This window comes from Pangasianodon hypophthalmus, chromosome 25 (genome assembly GCF_027358585.1).
Source record: "Pangasianodon hypophthalmus isolate fPanHyp1 chromosome 25, fPanHyp1.pri, whole genome shotgun sequence".
In the NCBI taxonomy this organism is placed as follows: domain Eukaryota; kingdom Metazoa; phylum Chordata; class Actinopteri; order Siluriformes; family Pangasiidae; genus Pangasianodon; species Pangasianodon hypophthalmus.
Window position 1 is genome coordinate 7599085 of NC_069734.1, and position 18806 is coordinate 7617890.

An 18806-nucleotide genomic window follows, 5' to 3' on the forward strand; every position below is an offset into this window, starting at 1 on the left:
GGATCTCGGTAATAGCAGTGAATAGCAGCGGCTCTGCTCTTCCGGCCCGCGCGCGCTAATCGAACCGGACCGCTGTGGGAAAGCTCGAGGCCTGAGGGAGCTCAAACCGCTGCCCGCCGGAAGTACACACGATTTATGCTCACATTTTAGAAATATTATTAAATTTTGGCCTGCTAAGGCAGCCGCTTTCTTACCGCTAGGAGGCGTCATTAAAAAAAAACCCTTTTCTTCACCACTTTAATGGTAGAGTGTAAACATCTTTACAGAAAGCTCCTGGCAGCAGGGTCGCACTTTACACTAAACAACTGCATGTAGGCTGCCATACTGTTGCCTTGATTGACAGGTGACCACGCCCTGAGCTTGATACCTCCCCCCTCCCCACCCCGAATGTAAATCCTCTCGGACATTTACACAACTATCAATGGCTCCTAAAACTCCAAATTAAACTGTAAATTATGGCTGTAAATTTTATAGCAATTTAGTGGCACCAGGGTTACTAGTAAAGTACTGTAAAATTTACATTAAACAACTGTACAACTAAAATAACACACAGTCCAGTACAGTCGCTCATTTGACTGATGTGTTAAAAAAGTGACTTACAGTCGATGCAACTGAGCTGAAGGTTAAGGGTCTTGCTCAAGGACCCAGCTATGGCTGTTCAGTGTAAATGAGTGTGAGTTGGTTGAGCTAGTTTGGTGGCTCAGTGGTTACAGATCACAAGGTGTTGTGTTCAGATCCCAACACTGCCACAGTGCCATGGTTGAGCCAGACCCTTCACCTCCAGCTTGGAAGTATCCTGCATCAGCCAAACAAGCAAACGTACTAGATTAGGTGTTAGATATTACAGTACTTTATGGTAAGTGTGTTGTACAGTGGTTTACCATAAATTTTAGTTTATTACTGGTAACCCTCCTGTCAGTACATTACTGTAAAATCTACAGCGACGTTTTAATTGGATTTTTGGCAGCCCCTGAAAGTTGTGTAAATGTCTGACAAAGACTGACAGACGGTATCAAGGTTAGGGTGTGGCCACCCGTCAATCAAGGCAACAGTACTGCAGCCTTCATAAACTGCACACTACAGGAGGCGTGTCTTTGAGTGCATACATGAAAAGGGGCGAGTCATTGAGTCAGTATATAGAAATGACAGCAGCTATGTGTAGGCGTGCCATACAGTAATATGTCTTCAATTATTGAATAAGAATCAATGGCAATCACATATATTTTCACAGGTGTTTGAGGTGGCAAGATACTGTAAGGGCAGCTCTGTGGTGAAGCAGGGATGACTGCTGCCAGGATTACAGATTCAGTGATCCCAGCTCAATCCTGAGCTTGGGTTACAGTCTGTATGGCGTTCTTGTGCATGTTCTCCCTGTGCCATCGTGGGTTTCCTTCAGGTTCTCTGGTTTCTACACAGAAACATGCCGCTATGTGGATTGTCTGTTAAATTGCTCTAAGGTGTGAATGTGAGGGCATGGAGCCTGGAGAGGAACTGGCATCCCATCCAGGGTGTATTCCTGCGTTGGATTATCTCTGGATCCACTGTGACCCTGACCAAGATAACATGCTGACTGAAGATGAATAAATCATTTTGTTGTATAACTTTAAGAAATCTATGTAACATTATGTGTAAAATTGATAATTAATCATTATAAGAAATATCAAAGGGCATCAGCAAAAATTAGGCTAGATGTGGCAAACTCCTGAACAATACACATTCTGTGACAAATTTGGTAAGCATGAAAAGAAGAAACCATTCAATTATGGGAATATATTCCAATCAAGATATTCATTAAGTCATTCAATATTCATGTTGCAGGTCATTAGACTGAGTGACAGTCCTGACAAACTCACTTCAAAATGGCATGTGGCCTAAAATATTTTTCACTTTCATAAACAGCTAAACTTTTGAGTATAGATATTCAACATACTAAAAGAATTAATTTCTACCAAGCTAAAAAAAAATGATGTTCTAAACAATATCCAAAGTCCAATTTAAACTTAGCTGTGCTTTATATTAAGCCTAAAGTATTGGTAGTGATATTATATTCCCAGAATAAAGTAATACCAACACATTTCAGGTAATAGAGAAAAGGAAATGTCACATTATTTTTCACAATAATGACCAGGCCTGTGTTGTTTGTGCACCTACAAATGGATTTAGACAAATAAATACGCAGTTAAAAAAGCATAAGGGACACTTTTAGATTTCTTCACAGAAAGCATTTTCTGCTACACACATTAAAATGGTCCTTTAATGGCGTGAAGACAGTTCTTTATATTAAGAGAATGAGGTGAGGTGTTTATAGGAGAGCATCAAGAGAGAGACAACATTCAGAATGTTTCATTTACTTAGGAAATGTCGAAGGTTTGCAAACTTCCACAGCAATGTGAGATGAGTCTCATGTGCCACCAGTGAACCACACATTTCTTAAAAACAAAGAGACAGAAATAACGTAACAGTGCATTTGAACCGGATTAAAAATCTAAACCGAAACAAAAACATCATCAACAAATGAAGATGACTGGATGACAGTTGGGTAACATACCAAGAAAACCTTCAACCTTCAAGTATTATATTTACTTTGGATATAATGTTCTACATCTCACTTTTTTTCACTGGAATCTCATCAGGTATTAACTGTCGCAACTCCTTTCATGTCCAAGTGGTACAGGATGGAAAATATGTGCCTACAGCACTGCTTCATTTATAAAGTAACACTGTATAAAAAACACAGCAGTACAATAAGTGCATCATGGCATAAACCGTCCTTAAGTGGCCCACGGAGTATTGTAGTAGCAGGCAGATGTGGTGGGTTGATGCAGCTGTAACATATGAGGCATGTTAGTCTGCAGCTGTCAGTGGTTAATAGAATAGTGAGCAAAAATTATTTGCTCCCTGCTGTGGAATGATTACATGCTGTAGTAGAGAGGGAGGATGATGCTGATTTGAATTAAATATATCTAATAGATAAGTGGGGTCATTTGAGTTAAAAGATTAGATTTAAGACCCATATTTATGTGCACAGGAGGTTAAACAAGTGGCGGTAATAACTGTATCTTCACTACACAAACTGGTCTGAGTGTGACTGAATGCACAGAAGACTTGAGTGGTCTATTTTGTGGTTTATGCATTGCATGAGCCTTCCAGTGAGACTCTAAGGGAAACAAAGAGCAGTACGTTAAATAATGTGCAGCATGGGTTATCATCGAAAAACACAGCAGTGCCGCGAATGGTCAGGTTAGTGCTCATTAAAGAGCTCAGGGTTAAAATGGCTTCACTTCTGCACAATCTTAGAGAGATTCTGACAAATCAGGACCATTCCCGCAGTTACTTACGTTGGTGCCGGTTGACATTTTCGAATAAATTTAGTTGAATTGATTTCCCAAAATATAAACAAAGGAGTCATTTAAACCAACATGACTCTGACCAGAATAAAACATTTACTGAAGACGAGCACAGTAAATGTGTCACACAGCAATTTGAGAGCAATGTGCCGCATGCAATACACTGCAATATTAATGCGTGGCCTTTCTTTTTTCTTGTGGGAATCATATCTGATCACCTGTTCAGTAAAAAACACCCTCTCTTGCTCATCTGGCTGCTGCCTTTATCCAAAGCAATGTACAACTGAAACAGGATAGGACTGAGAAGATAATGGTTAAGGTCTTGTTCAAGGACCCAATCAGTGGCATCGTGGTGGTGCTGGGATTTTACCTCACAACCTTTTGATCAGTAGCCCAAAGCCTTTCCCACAAGGGATCAAAATACAAAATGTTTACTCTGCATTACGAGGTGTCCTAGTTTATCCTGGAACAACCCTATTAAAAAGCTTTTGCTTCATGGTCCATCTGCTACGGAAGTGATAAGAGTCATAAGCCTGAAACATTTATACTGCAGTTTGCACAAGCATTCAAAAACAAATATATAAAACAAAACAAAACAAAACAAAAATACAGATCTGGAGTTATTGAATCCATCAGAAAATACAAGGTCCATAAGTACTGTGGAGTGTGTTTATGGGTGGTCTCCTTCAAGTAAGTCCAGCCATTAAACCTCTGTACTCTCAGTGGCACGTTATAGAAAGAGGGAAAAAACGGCTCCTTGTTGTGTCACGGCTCTTTACATTAGCCCCTGTGCTTGCTGGAATTTGCGGTCCTCCAAGCACCGACACACCCACATGGATACTACCTCTGTATTCCCGTCATCATACTGCGTGATAAATGGATGGTCCTGAAAAAGACAGAAAGAGAAGGAGCAATCAGTTAGACCTCTTTTTTAAAAAATCTTACTGGTGTAGAGCAGCAATTATGAGACGCAAGAGCCGAGTTTGACCCTGATAGTAATACTGTGACAAGGTGACTGGCAGGAATGCTTTTCCTCCATTCTACCCCCAAACAGGAAAATTATAAAACACCATGACAGCGAACTCGTTGCTTGAACTAATCTTATTAACAGAGCATATGCTAAAAAAGCATCGTGTATGATTTAGTGGCTGTGCTGCTGTTACTTAAAGGCTTCTGTCTCCGCTGTGACCCTGCCACTGGCTGCCCAGTTACTGTGATTCCTGATTGGAGCTTTAGGCTTTGGAGATAAATTAGCAGTGACACTCTGCGCAGTTTAAATGAATGTGTCTTTCCTTATTACTCTGATGCAGTGATTCTGGCAGAGGCACTTGTGCACCGCTTAAACTGCACAGGCAAATCCTAATTAAATAAGAGACAGGATTAAGGAGGAATATAAAATGAAAGAAGTGTCAAAGGACATTTTTAAAGGGCATTATTAAATGAATCATATTTTAACCAAGATCACATTTTTTCCCACATAATCAACAGAGATATTGGCATCCTAACTGGATATACAATAACATTATATGCAATATAACATGGTATGCAATATAAAATTAAATACATGAGATGGGCTGTTTATATGGTTTGACTGGGTACTTTGTAGTGATATATTGAGATTAATTGTCTTATGTAACTAAGAAGGGGTGGATTTCTATTTTAAAAACTTATACATTTCAAAGAATATAAGCTTACGTTATACAAAAGTAAAAGAAAAGCCTGTTTTCTGTTGATTTAAAATAAAAAAAAGTAATTAAAAAAAGTACCTAAACTAAATAATTGTAATATCAACACTTAAGTTAAACAAATAAAAAACAAAAGAAAGAAACAAAATAACCCAACCAAATGCAAATAAAAAAAAAGATTGAAAGCAGATGATTTGATGTTAAAGTTTTTTTAAATTTGTAAATTGTAAATTTTTACAGAAATGTTTTAATTTGTCCCACTTTCCAGTGTTAATTTTTTTATAAACATAAAATTATTAATAAATTCAGTTTTTAATGATTACAGAATGCATCCATTTTGCGAGAAGCTTGCCAGCAAACCTGTATATATTGTAATGCATTGTGTATCATTGAAATGTCTTCAAGTATCATGATATACTGTTTTTATCATATTGCCCAATCCAATAAAGATTAACACCAATATTTTTGTATTCTCCAAGTTCTTGTTATAAAAATAACCCAACAGATTCATCTACACCACGCCAGTCATTTTCATACACTCCGTTTCTCCTTTTCTCACAGACATGCACTCTTGGTTTCTGTGAGGACAGAGCGGGACCATCAATCGTGCTGTCCTGCTAATGGTGAGCTCTGTGTGTGCCACAGTGAGGTTAATCACTCTCAGCTTTGGGTTGTGTTGAGGCCCGTCCTGAGGGCGAGCCGTAGCAAGCACCCTTCTCATCAATCACCCGGCCTGGGCACAGCCTCTCCAGCCTACACCAGCTCCGGGCTCAGATATAGAGCAGTAATATGCAGCTGAACCCGGCACTCCGCCGTGACCCTGCCAGCCCGGATGAGGGTCCGACCACGTAGGGCGGCCTGTTTTTGACCCGACATGGAGAATAAGAGCACTTACAGGACGTTTGGGAGGAGATGCAGTCAAGGACAGGGGAAGGGACATTTGAGGAGAAAGAAATATATAAATAACACACACACACATACGCACACACACACACACACACACATGGTCAATGATCAGTCGCATGCTCTTACACACATTTGGACAATGACAAGCTGCAATAAATCAGATCTCAGGCGGTCAGCTTGTTTGGCTGGACTGACACAGGCCACATTCACACACACAAACGCGCCACTCGCCACCTGTGTGTCCCTCTGTTCTCCCTGACTTAGAAGAGAAAATAAGTGTGTGTGTGTGTGTGTGTGTGTCTCTCTCTCAGAACATGCCGGGAAGTGCACCTCCATTAATTAACCCACCTGCTGCTAACATTGCACCCATGCAGAGGAAGTTATTAAGAGAGGAAAGGCAGAATAAATACTGCTTTAGTTAGGTCATTATCAGCTTCTGCTTACCTCTCTACCGTCAGGCGGAAAAAACTCATTTAAAAGTGTGGCTACATTAATCACAGCCCCATATCAAAGTGTGATAATCACCTGAATTCTCCGTTAAAATAAAACTGCCAAACCCAGGGGAAATCTCACCCTACTCTTTAATTGTTTCGAGTCTGTGATAGGCCTTTTAATCTAAGATTAATTTATGCTTTTTTAAATAACTCTACATATGATTAATAAGCTTGAAAATTAAAAGGAGTCTAAAGCAATTATAACAAGTGGTTGGTCATCACCTCATTAGAATGTGTTAAAGAGCAGCAATGGTGGAGTGGAGTGTATGCCAGTGTGTGTGTGTGTGTGTGTGTGTGTGTGTGTGTGTGTGTGGCTGATATTGGTCCAGGTAAAATAGCACAAGACAGACAGACAGAGTGAGAAAGGTGAAGAGGTCATTGTTATAACTAGGTCTTGGCAGATTTGCATACTAATGACATGCTCCCACTGGAAAAAGAGAGGTGTGTGTGTGTGTATGTGTGTGTGTGTGTGTGTGTGTGTTTTCAGACTAGGCTAAAGCTTCATGATCTCTTAATTCAGCTCTCACCAAGGGAAAGACTATTCGTCTAGATTACAAAAGAGCAGGGCAGGTGTACTGAGAGCTGCAGCCAGCCGAGCATCATGACTGCCACCTGACTCTCAGGTGAGACACACACACACACACACACACACACACACACACACACACACAAATAAATCCATACACACTCGCCAGATTCACTCTGCCATAGGACTACTTACTGGACAATCTGTAGACCTACTAACACAGCGGGGATTCCATCAACCTGTTTTCATATGAACTGCAAAGTTTTGATATAGATATGTAAGATATACAATGAATAAAAAACAAGACTTTTGATTAAACTATGACACAGTGAGTGTGTGGCTCCATTATCATATGTGTTACTGGCACTTTTTAATAGTCATTTTGTTGCTCCTCTTCAGAATGTTCACACACCAGCAGTTAATCAAAACACTCAAAATTTTACAACGGATTTTTTTTTTATACGAAACACAAAAATATGCCTAAATGAATTGGAAAAAAGAAATTAACTAAAAATTTCTGCCGTAAATTTAGTGTACTTTAGTAAACAGTCATAGACATGTTTGGTGACGTATGCTATTTTGGTTTTTGCACTGGAGCAAAAGAATAATGTAACTAACTAAAAAGTAACGTAAGTCTATCTCACCCAAAATGGCCAAATCATCATATTTGTACCTCACACATCGTTTAGCTACATAATCTCATTTTAAACAGGTGATTGTGTGAAACAGAGAGCAGAGGCAGTTTGGTCAGCATGAATTTCATAGGCGTACGTTTGTGTTTTTCATTGTTAAACTGAGCTAAAATGTATTTCTTGAAAACCATATTTCGTGTATATAAGTGTATTTAAATTCATAGGTAACTACAGTTTCTATCACATCTTTTAGTCCTGGTGCACACTAGCTACATTTACCTGGTGTACATTCATGAATGATGCTTAAATTAATTATTCAAGATGCCAATTACAGCATTATTATGATGCTAAATTGGTCTGATAAGAAGGAGAGTGATGTTGATCTAATGCATAATTTTCATATTTAATTACTTATTATTCTTACGGAAATATATCCTGAGCAAAGATTACTGTTAATATTTAGCAAAATATTAGTATGGAATATTAAATAATAATAAAGTATTAGTTCTAGGTTGCATGTAATTACCCTGAAAGTGAAATATAAAGAAGGACTGGATTTTATATTGTGTGAAGGCATATATTTAGACAGATTTTGGATGAAATCAACTTCTATTAATTGTAAGCTACATTAGACGCAAAGCTCCAGCCCAAAACTTGCAAAACAAAACCATGTCTTGGCTGAGTGATTGTGTTTGGAGTAAGTGGAAAATTCTTTACACAAACCTTTTCAACAAATATTTGAAAATATCGTGAAGGAAATATTTATAATTAGAAACCTAAAGGAGTCCATCATTTCCCAAAAGTGCTTCAGGAGACTAAAATAAATATGAAGTGCATATTTTGATGTTCACTGAAGTCTTGAGGATATTGTTTTGTGAGGATGAGCAGAATCAGGTTCCTTGGCTGCGTATGTGTGTTTGAGAAAGAGAGAGAGAGAAGGGTTGGGCTTCGCCCCCAAAGCCACAGTGTTATCAAGCTAAAAGCTAGGATCACTCTCGTGGGACTCCTCAGCATGATAATGTGTAAACAAGTCATCACAGTGATGTCAAAGGGCTTTCAAAGCCCACTCTCATCCTGTTCCCTACAGTACGGGCCACAGGCATTCAGCAAGACGATGCGTCTCTCTTTAAAGGGCTTCTCCCCCGAGCCCAAGCTCTTAGCCACATACGCATTTATGAAAACAGAAGCGCACACAAAAAAACATAGACATACTCCTCCGTGAGAGCACGCACACCCTGTCCATAAGCAGGCTGCCTAAGGGAGGGGAGGAAGCCTATAGGTCTCTATAGGTCTCTAACAGATTTGGGGTGCAGGCTACAGCACTCGCTCTTTTGTCCTCAGCAGCATCAAGTGCTGCAGCTGGGGCCTGCGGTGCTGCACGCTCCTCTGGGACAAAAAGTGCTAAAAGGACAATGACAACTGGGTGACAATGAGAGAAGTCCATAGGGAGGGGGGACATGTCAATCACTGCACAATCACTGCTGGAGTCTCACATGGTGGAAATGTGGTACACAAGCTGATCAGGCTGAAATTCATAAACAGAAGCTTAAAAAAAAAAAATTCACTAGGCATGTGCTGATAATTGTGCTAACATTTTGAAATGTCATCACTACCCGTGTATTTGTGTTCGCAGAAGCTATAATGAAACGTGAAACTGAGTTAAATAGCCTGAACTGATACATGTTAAACAAAGTAGTTGCCTGGCCTTGCTGTTAGTGACTGCTCTCCATTCAAGCACTCAATGAAATGATTCATGGAGTCAAGCAATGCTTTTCTAAGAGCCAGAATGTGATCCACACATAAGCCTAATTAAAACTGATTTTAATTTCTTGCTGTCAATGATATGCAAAGTATCAGCAAAACAGGAAAAATCTCTCACTCTAGTCTTTCCTGAAAGGAAGACAATATCAATCTAGAATGAGCACTGTACTGAAGCTAGCAGACGGCTCCTCATTGAGAAATGTCTTGTCGATGAAAGAGAGCAGAGGAGAATGCTCAGACTGGTGCGAACTGATGGGACAGCCACTCTTTACAGAAGTGGTGACCAGAAAAGCATCTCAGAATGTACAACACACCAAACCTGGAGGCAGATGGGCTACAACAGCAGAAGCCCACATCAAGTTCCAATCCTGCCAGCCAAGAACAGGAATGTGAGTCTGCAGTGGGCATAGACTCACCAAAACTGAACAGCTGAAGACTGGAAAAACATTGCTAGGTCTTTTTCTAATCTTCAGTTGTTCAGTTTAGAATTTCACCAAGACTATACTAGCTTGCATACATATAGATAGATGTACTTTACTGAAACCTAATGGGAAATTTAGGAGCTTTTCTTTCTTACGCCAGAAAGAAAGGTTCCACCTCTTGCCAAAGTCCTTCTCCAGACTTGTAACGTGAGCTATAACATGTTAGCTATCATTATCTATCTATCTATCTATCTATCTATCTATCTATCTATCTATCTAATATAGCTGATCTTCTTTGATATAAGAGCTAACCCTTTTTAAAATTGTTAACACTGAGTCACGTGCAAAGCACGTAACTAGAACTGACGTGACCTGTTGAGGTTCGTTTTTGGTTAACATGCTGTTAACGTGAAGAGGGTGAATATTATGCCATTACCAGCATTTTAGCAGGAGGAAACCCAAGAACCCAGCACAGACAGTAAACAGATACAGGAAGAAACGGGATTACTGCTGGTTTCACTGAGAAATCATTCAATAATCTCAGTTACGGTTTGATGTTTGATGTTCACTGCCATGAGTGGAGACTTGTGTACCTTCAGACATCAGCCTTATAACCACATTGACACACACTACCACTTGCACTCGTGTACATACGCTGCATTTGCACCCGGTTCTCAGAGGACGAGGCTGCTGTCCATGGTGCTGAAACAACAACGCTCACAGTCTTTCAATACAATACAAGTGCCAATGGCTGCAACCTTGCGTGCCAAAGCGTTATCACAGATTTCAATTAAGTGCACGCAAAGGAGAAGAGTCTTCACATGTGTAAGCAAGAAAGGACACAAATTCCATCTGGAAGGACTTTGTCTAACTCAGAAGACCAGACCAAAGAGTGGTTCAGGGTGAATGTGTGAGAAAGAACAGCAATGTCAGAGAACATGAAGAGAGCAAAAGAAGCGTAGACATGACACACTCTCACCAATCGTATAAATATCTTGTATTTGTGTAAGAGTAAATAAAAGCAAATGTTGTAAGCAAATCTTCCCCATCAAGATATTGTTCTAAAAAAAACACCTCTGCTAAATTCAGTTAAATTTAAGTTAGTTTGTTGGTGGCTTTTAATTTTGCTCATTTTAATCACTTATTTCTAGCAAAAAAAAACAAAAATTATCTGCTACAAGAGTAAGCAAATTTCAAGCTAAAGTTAGTGTATAGAAATGATACATCAATGATAAATATTTCATACATTAAATCTTCTCCATCTTTGCACTCTTACAAGTTCTGAAAGTGACCAAATCATCAGTCAAGGCCTTACAACTACCATTACTGAATCAATTCCAATCAAGCCACAAAATCAAAACACACTGGCTCTTTTAACCCTGCTAAATACACTTTCTACAGACTTTATTTAAAAACATCTTTTAAAAGGCTGCTACTTAATCACTGACTCAATCATTTTTAATAAATATACTTTTGATATCGCAGTTTTTCACAAGGCTGCTGCCCTAAAGATATTATATAACTATATCCTAATAGGACACACACTCACCATGAGGTTATTGGGGGCAGGACGTTCTTTCGGCTGTTTTTTCATGCTGTGGAGAGAAACAGAGTATGCAGATAAAATAAAGCCACAGGAGAGACTGCAGAGACCGTTTATGAAAGAACTTAACTCTCATTTTAACATAGTGCAAACTTAACCCAAGGACATGGAAATAATTATGCATTAAAGCAAACCTTTAGCTTCCTCCTTTTAAAACTTGCAAGATATTCAGAAAGGTCACCATAAATGAATGATCTGATACTGAATGACATCCTTGTTAACAACGATGGGTAAAGCAAGTTCATAAACAGCTCTCCTTGGCACAGATCTACCCATAGCTGGGGTAAATCACTCAACCTGACCCATATACAAGATAACAGCGATTGCAGGAGCATACAGGTATAAAGAGGCTGTTTGGGCCATGATGAATGAAGCATCCTCAAGAACAGGCTAATAATAGCAGGGGGCGCTGGAATAGCAGTGCCAGGCAGGGGTGGTAGGGCAAAACCAGCTGACCTGTGTGTGTAAATAAGGTGTGTGGCAAGTAAACAACAGCTGCTGAACAAGTCCCAACACATCTGGTTATTGCCACAGGGCTTACAGGTCCCAAACAGGAAAGGGGATGAGGGACAGGAGGCAGGAGGAATTGTGGGTGCTTGGGGCACAACCTGGGAAAAGTGAGTGTGCAAATATTTTTATAAGTCTAAAGTTTCTGTCTTTGGTTATGCTTAAGAGAGCAAAGTGTGAATTAAAAAGATAAATGCTGCCAGGTCGTATCAACGTCCTGGAATGTGTCATATGGGCTTGGCGAAATGGACAGGGTACTGTTTCCCCAGGATGAACCCAAGCCCTGTCCATTCTAAGGAAAAATGTACTAATTTCAACACTGTCAATTCCTACATCCAGCAATCATTTTTAAATTGAATCTGAATTTAATTGCTAAGATGTTATTAGATGTGTGATGTGCCAATTCAAAAGAAATTAAAATTGATCAGAGATGTGTGCCAGGGAAATTCTCACTTGGTTTTGGCATGAAGAAGTGGGATTTATTCCCATTTTCTGTAGACAAAAACTGTCTGGGGGTGGCATACTCTCTCATCTCCATCAGTCACAGCGACACTAACCAACCATGGGTGCCTGTGAGCTCATGCATGCAGAAGGGGGCAGACAGCGGTTTCCTCTGACTGTTACGCTGCCCTGTGATGCAGCAAGAGCAACAGTTCAAAAACAATGTCGTTGGCTGGCTAAACATGTCCAGGAGGAAGCATGTGTTAACCTTCACCCTCTCAGCTTGGTAGTTAGTCATATGATAGGGGAGAGCTGGCCAGTGGGTGGGAAAGATCAGGGAAAGATCCACAAAAAAGTGTCTGAAAGTGTTTCTAAACTCGGCGATACCTTGGAAAATACTGTTTACCAAGGTATCTCTGAGTTTAAAAAAATTCTGATTAAAAAATTTCCAGCTCCCTTTTTCTTAAAAATGCAACTCTTGAGCCGTACGTAGCTTTATTGGAGGTTGGGGTTTGTAGGAAGAGAAAGGGTTATTCAACATTTTCACTGCTACTGTAGCAGGTAGGAGGGCTCTAAATATTACAAATTGTTCCTTTTCCTTTTTCACATGCTTATTTGCTAAATAATACTTGACAATGTTTTTTCATACTTGTGTGTTCTGGGAGTTTAACATAATCAAAATATATTAGAGGGTGGCATGGGTGGTGCAGTTGGCAGCCTTGCCACCTTACAGCTTCAGGTTTCCTAGTTTGATCCTGAGCTCAAATCATTGTCTGTATGGATTTTCACATGTTCTCCCAGTGTCTGGGTGGGTTTCCATTTGGTTGTTCAGTTTCCTCCAACCTTCCAATAACATGCCATACTATATTGCTGCTTGGTGTAAATGTGTGTGTGCATGGAGCCCTGCAATGAACTGGAGTCCCACCCAGGATGTATTGGCGCCTTGACCAGGATAAAGTGCTTACTGAAGATGAACGAATGAAATGTTTTAAATTAGCCAGTAGCTAGAACTGAGAAACCAAATGTTTTTGGCCTAGCCCTTGGGACAGAGTCGTATTGTGAAGTTTTATAACCAAGTAAATCAGTCCTTCAACATCTGCTGCCATGTAACCAAATCCTAAACTACAACAGTGACTGAAATCCACTGTAATGTGAGATTCTTCATTTTTGTTGACTTTATAATGAATTGGGAGTCAGAGCTGAAGCACAAATACTCACCACTGTGTTATGAAGTGCACAAATTTCTCACTGAACTGACCGACAGGAAGCACAGGGGGATCCTGAAACATAGAATTCAGACGACTGCGTTATCAAGAAAACAGAACAACAAAAGGCTTAATGTATGAAACTGTTGTAATTCAGATACATGGTGGTTGTGCATTACAACTCCTTCTGACATTTTGGCATTTGGCCACATAGAAAACAGGTATGAAACATAAAAGGATAGAAATAAAAGAGAAAAATGAACAAAAAAAAAAACCTTGAAGCAAGGTAGACGGAAAACATATGTAAGCTTTTTCCCTCCAAATTCAAAAAAAAAAAAAAAAAACCCACACAGTCAATAATATACATGTGCAAGTTTCCTTGATGAAGACGTTTTGCCTTTGGTGAAAAGAGTCAGGACGTATTGATTTATCTGCAGCACCTGAACCCCTCTTTTGTTGGGCAAAATACAATGCAGAACGATGTACAGCCGTGATTACACCCTGAACAGACACCAAGACCCTGAATAGTAAGATAGAGGTACATGAACAGAGTAAAATCGTAGAGAGAGAGAGAGAGAGAGAGAGAGAGAGAGAGAGAGAGAGAGAGAGAGAGAGAGCGAGAGAGCGAATGGATGGAAAGCACAGACAAAGCAGTAGACAGAGATTCAAAAAGAGCAAGAGTCTGACACATTTTCTTAATTCAATACATTTCTTTTCATATATGGGTCCTAATTTTGAGCTCACCTGTCATCACTACTGTTCAAATCGTCAGTTTCAGCAAATCTCCAATTTTTCACCACAAATTTCTGGAGAACTTCTGAAGTTCTAACTTCGAACTAATTTGTAAACTAATTTGTAACACTTTTTTATAGCATTGGTGTGGATCAGAAGATCATTGTACAGTGTAACTATTTTACTGTGCGTATGACAAAAAACTGCTGAATCTCTGAAGGTCCTGTCCATCAAGAATCCCGACACGCCATGCATAAACAAGCACGCTTTTTTTTTTTTTTTTTTACTGGACATCCTACCTGCATCTGTCCATGGTTATGAAAATTGCAGCCATTCTCTCTCATAAACAGCTGTATGCAAAATTAAAATTCAGAATGCCTGAATTTTAAGGTATTTAATAAAATGGTTCATTAATTATAATATGGTTCAGTTTGCTTATGTCTTTAACAAACATGAAAGGTTATGATAATTTGCAGGAGAGTAAAGAATAAAAAAAGAAAATAGTAACTTGAAGGGGAGAGAAAAAGAGAGGCTGGTGAGGGAATGACTGTTTATAACTGTTACACTGTAAGTGATAACAGGAACGAACTTGTTCTGTGGATGTTCCATAACATTAAAAAGAAAATGTGTCGTTCTTTAAACAATAAAAAAAAATTAATCGCTGGCAAATTGCTGTGGTGTAAGATAAATAAAATACTTCCAGACATGCTGTTATTGGAAAATAATCACGCTCAGGGTGGGAACAGTAACGTCAGGCTGCGTCACATGACCCCATCATTGATTATTGTCCTATAACAGCACACCAAGTGTTTTATTCCTAATATAGGATCTCAGTGTGATTAAAAGCAATGACTGAGAATACATGCTGCTTAATGACATTAACAATATGGTGATATGCTTGCAATATATTTAAACTCTGGTAAACCCATGAAGTGTCATGGTTAAAATACCAACTTATTGTCCTAAAATTATGCTTTTATATCATGACAATGCCACAAATACTAAAACAACCACAGAAACCTTACTGCGAATCTCCGAGAGCTCCTACTGCTTACAAAACATATCAAAAATGTGCTTTATTACAGTGTTTATTTACTGTTGATGTTTTCTGTGGTATCAGTAATGGAAAGGCCAATATTGTGATGATGATTAAGAAATGACATCGTGTAGCCCAACAACAGACTAATGAATGGTAATTTGAGTAAGAAGAGAGGTAAAAAGGGGAGTAGAAAGATGTTGGTATAAATGTGAAAATGATATGCCATTACTTAGTTAGTAAAATTAAATAATAACTTCCAGGACTGCACAATAAATCCTATTTTAAATCATTATCTCAATTTCTTGCTTCCTCAGTTAATTAAACCTAATCAACTGCTAATAGCTTAATATAACATATTAGTGCTTATTTAACTAAATCAAGCAGTATCTAGCAATAAATTTTAACTGTCTGACGGGCTGCATGCTGTCATGGCATGTTTATTAAGTCACACCAAAGTATATTAAATGAAAGTAAAATAAAAGTATTATTATTATTATTATTAACATGAACAATAAAAACAAATCAATAAAAATAAATGAATAAATGAATCAATCAATCAATTAATCAATCTTGACTGACAGTTTGCATATATTTGTGGCATGTTTATTAAAAAAAATTAAAATAAAATAATCAATTTAAAATATTTATTTGTTTGTTTTATATTCAGCATCAATATGACTAAAGAGCAGTCTTAAGAAATACAGGTTTGAAGTACAAAAAAAAAAAAGCATGTCGGATTAAAATGGTAATACAATAAATGTGGCAAATAATCATGATGTCAATATTGAGCAAAATAATCACAATTATTATTTTATCCATTATCCTGCAGCCCAACCGACTGCAATCTCATTACACAGAAAGACGCACAAAATAATGCAGAAGTCATCCAGTCAAATCACAGAAAAGTGGATTGATCCTACTGGCTATTAAAAAGCCCTCTGGGCTGCTTTTCTCCTCCTGTAATTTTACTTGCTCTCTTTATGCCCTGTGCTCCAGATAGGTTGCAGGAGTATGATGCATGCACCTATTTAAATTAACAAAGCAAGGAGAGCTGAGGATGTGTCACCGCTCGAGTGAGCTGCAGCCTAGTGGAGCAGCTATAGATCATTACACAGCCTGGGCCTACAGCCTGAAGGCTTACCCACAGACAGACACACACACACACATACACACACACACAAACACACACACCTGCCAGTGAATATGCACTGATATAGTAGAAAACACACATCTGCACTTCACGAGGGGGCTTTGATGTGGCTGTAGTAAGATGAAGAAGATGATGATGATGAAAGCGCTGGTGTATTATGCAGCTCGCTGCCATTATCCCGCACCACAAACGGCCGGAGACCTGGAGCCTCGCTTTCTCCACAATACCAGCGGTAAATATACATGTAATTGCCTGGCAGCAATTATCAGGCAAAATTAGATCAGTAATTACAGCGGTGAATTTAAGCAGTAGTCTTATTAGGGACATCAGCTCCTTCTCTACACACGGGCAGAGCGCATCAATAAAAGACAAGCTGCCCTGCAGATGGCCAAACGAGCCGCTGGGCACAAGCGCAGGCTGTACGCTTCAGCCCGGCACGCACAACACGATGAACAGAGCAACAACGGCGAGCAGGACCACGAGATAGACAAACTGATGAAGAGAGAGAGAGAGAGAGAGAGAGAGAGAGAGGACAAAGGGAGCTCTTGTGTGTATTACCTCATTTAGCTGTTTATTCACCCCTCACCTGAGCCCCATGAGACCTTGCAACCGATTATTAATGTCTCTCCATGGCAACCACACACACACACACACACACACACACACACACACACACACACACAAACACACACACATATTCATGATGCACTTCATACATAGTCCAGGCACACACACAATGCTCGGATTTAGCACAAATTTGATGACTGATGCTAACTGCCTGCTCCTAATTCAAGGTTGAAGATAATTGTCAAAGTAAATCATGGAATATTTTGTTATACATTATGAATGTTTCTTTTCTCTCATTCTGTTCACTCGCTCTTCATGTGCCCTCTATACATGTCCCCTTTTCTGTTCTTAAAAGCATTTTCTAAACTTCATCTACTGTAGTGCTTGTTCAATTACCACAGACAAACAATGAATTAATTTTGCTGTAATGAAAAGAGAAAAAAAAAACATGTAAAACCCAGCTACGCAAAATCCGCTTATAATGGAAGCCTAAAGACAGCAGTTGGGTTAATAAACATTTATGCATTACACATTTTTATATACCATGCATTCATAAACTCAGCAGTCATTTAAAGGCTTTTATAAGTTAACCTATAAATCTGTCATTTTCCATAATTCATCAGTTCAGAGAATTTTCAAAGTCAAAAATTTGTGATTGTGTGTTAACAATATAAATTAACCATATGACTGACTCTGTATAACCAGGACTGGGCATGTATACCACAAAAACTTTGGAAAATCATAATGATATTCTGTATTGCACCCGTGTAAGAAAGAAGAACCTCTTTGTTAATACAGCCTCTAATGTCTGTATCATCTTAAAGGAAAACACAAATGACTTCCATGTTACTCTTAATAATTAATGTGTGATCTGCATTGGTGACCAAGATTTATTTTTTACTGATTTTTTTTTTTTTTTTTAGTTTAAACTTCTTTCATTAACATTTTGGTCTATTTTACTTTGGTTAACAGTTTCGTACATTACCCACAATGTCGTTCAACTCCCCACTGACAGTGGTGCCAGTGGGATTTAGCTCTTTCTTAAGCTCTGCCTAAAAAGAGTGATTTAGTGGCACTTTATGCCATTGCATTTGTCATCTTGTAGATACTTCTTATCATCTTGCGATAACTAGTTGAGCCGAGGCCCCGCCGTAGGTCAGTGCAACTACGTCCAATAGCTGCACTGCATTCTGGAACTTTGAGTTCAATGTTTGCTGTCTCCATTAGTTCTACACTGGATTTGATATGACTTCGCTGGAAAATGGTGTGTGACTTAAGAAGTTCTCGCTCTCTTGTTTGTAAGAGCAAACAGCAAATTCTCAACATTACCACTTATGCAAGAGACAGTCGAAATTTTTCTTTTTTCCTGTTAAATGCCATTGTAACTGTGCTAGCAAATATCCCACTGTGACATCAGAGTAATAAACAACTGCCATCTTCTTGCAGGAATAATGAAAATACTTCAACCTACAAATTAGCAACAGAATGGCTAAAACACATCATAAATACTTCATTAAAAACGTATTTAATGTGATTCAGGGTGGAGCTTTCCTTTAAGACCTTTATTGTCCTAGGCTTGCAGGAATTCATGTAATATAGCTGCATATTTTAAATGTTTACTGAGGCCTTCCATTCTTTTCTCAGAACAGGGCAATGTGTTCAAATTCTTGGCTGTGCTAATTGTACACACAGTGGATAGAGGTTAGGCTGAAAGACGCTGGAGTATTCCTTTAAGCCAGTCAGGTGCTCTCTCTTTCTCTGGACTGGATTATTCTTATAAAGTAGGTCC

At 38.9% G+C, this 18806-nt stretch overlaps 1 protein-coding gene across 1 annotated transcript in view; it reads right to left on the minus strand.

Annotated features, from left to right (window-relative positions):
• Window positions 1-2332: 2332 nt before the first annotated feature.
• The window catches only part of map2k5 (mitogen-activated protein kinase kinase 5), a 58443-nt gene continuing 41969 nt past the window's right edge, over window positions 2333-18806 (minus strand). Inside the window, exons 20-22 of the mRNA XM_026937557.3 lie at window positions 13543-13604; window positions 11323-11368; window positions 2333-4233 (exon numbers count right to left, since the gene is read on the minus strand). Of these exons, the coding sequence (XP_026793358.1) occupies window positions 4123-4233; window positions 11323-11368; window positions 13543-13604 (219 nt within the window). The 3' untranslated portion in view covers window positions 2333-4122. The remainder of the gene's footprint in view (window positions 4234-11322; window positions 11369-13542; window positions 13605-18806) is intronic.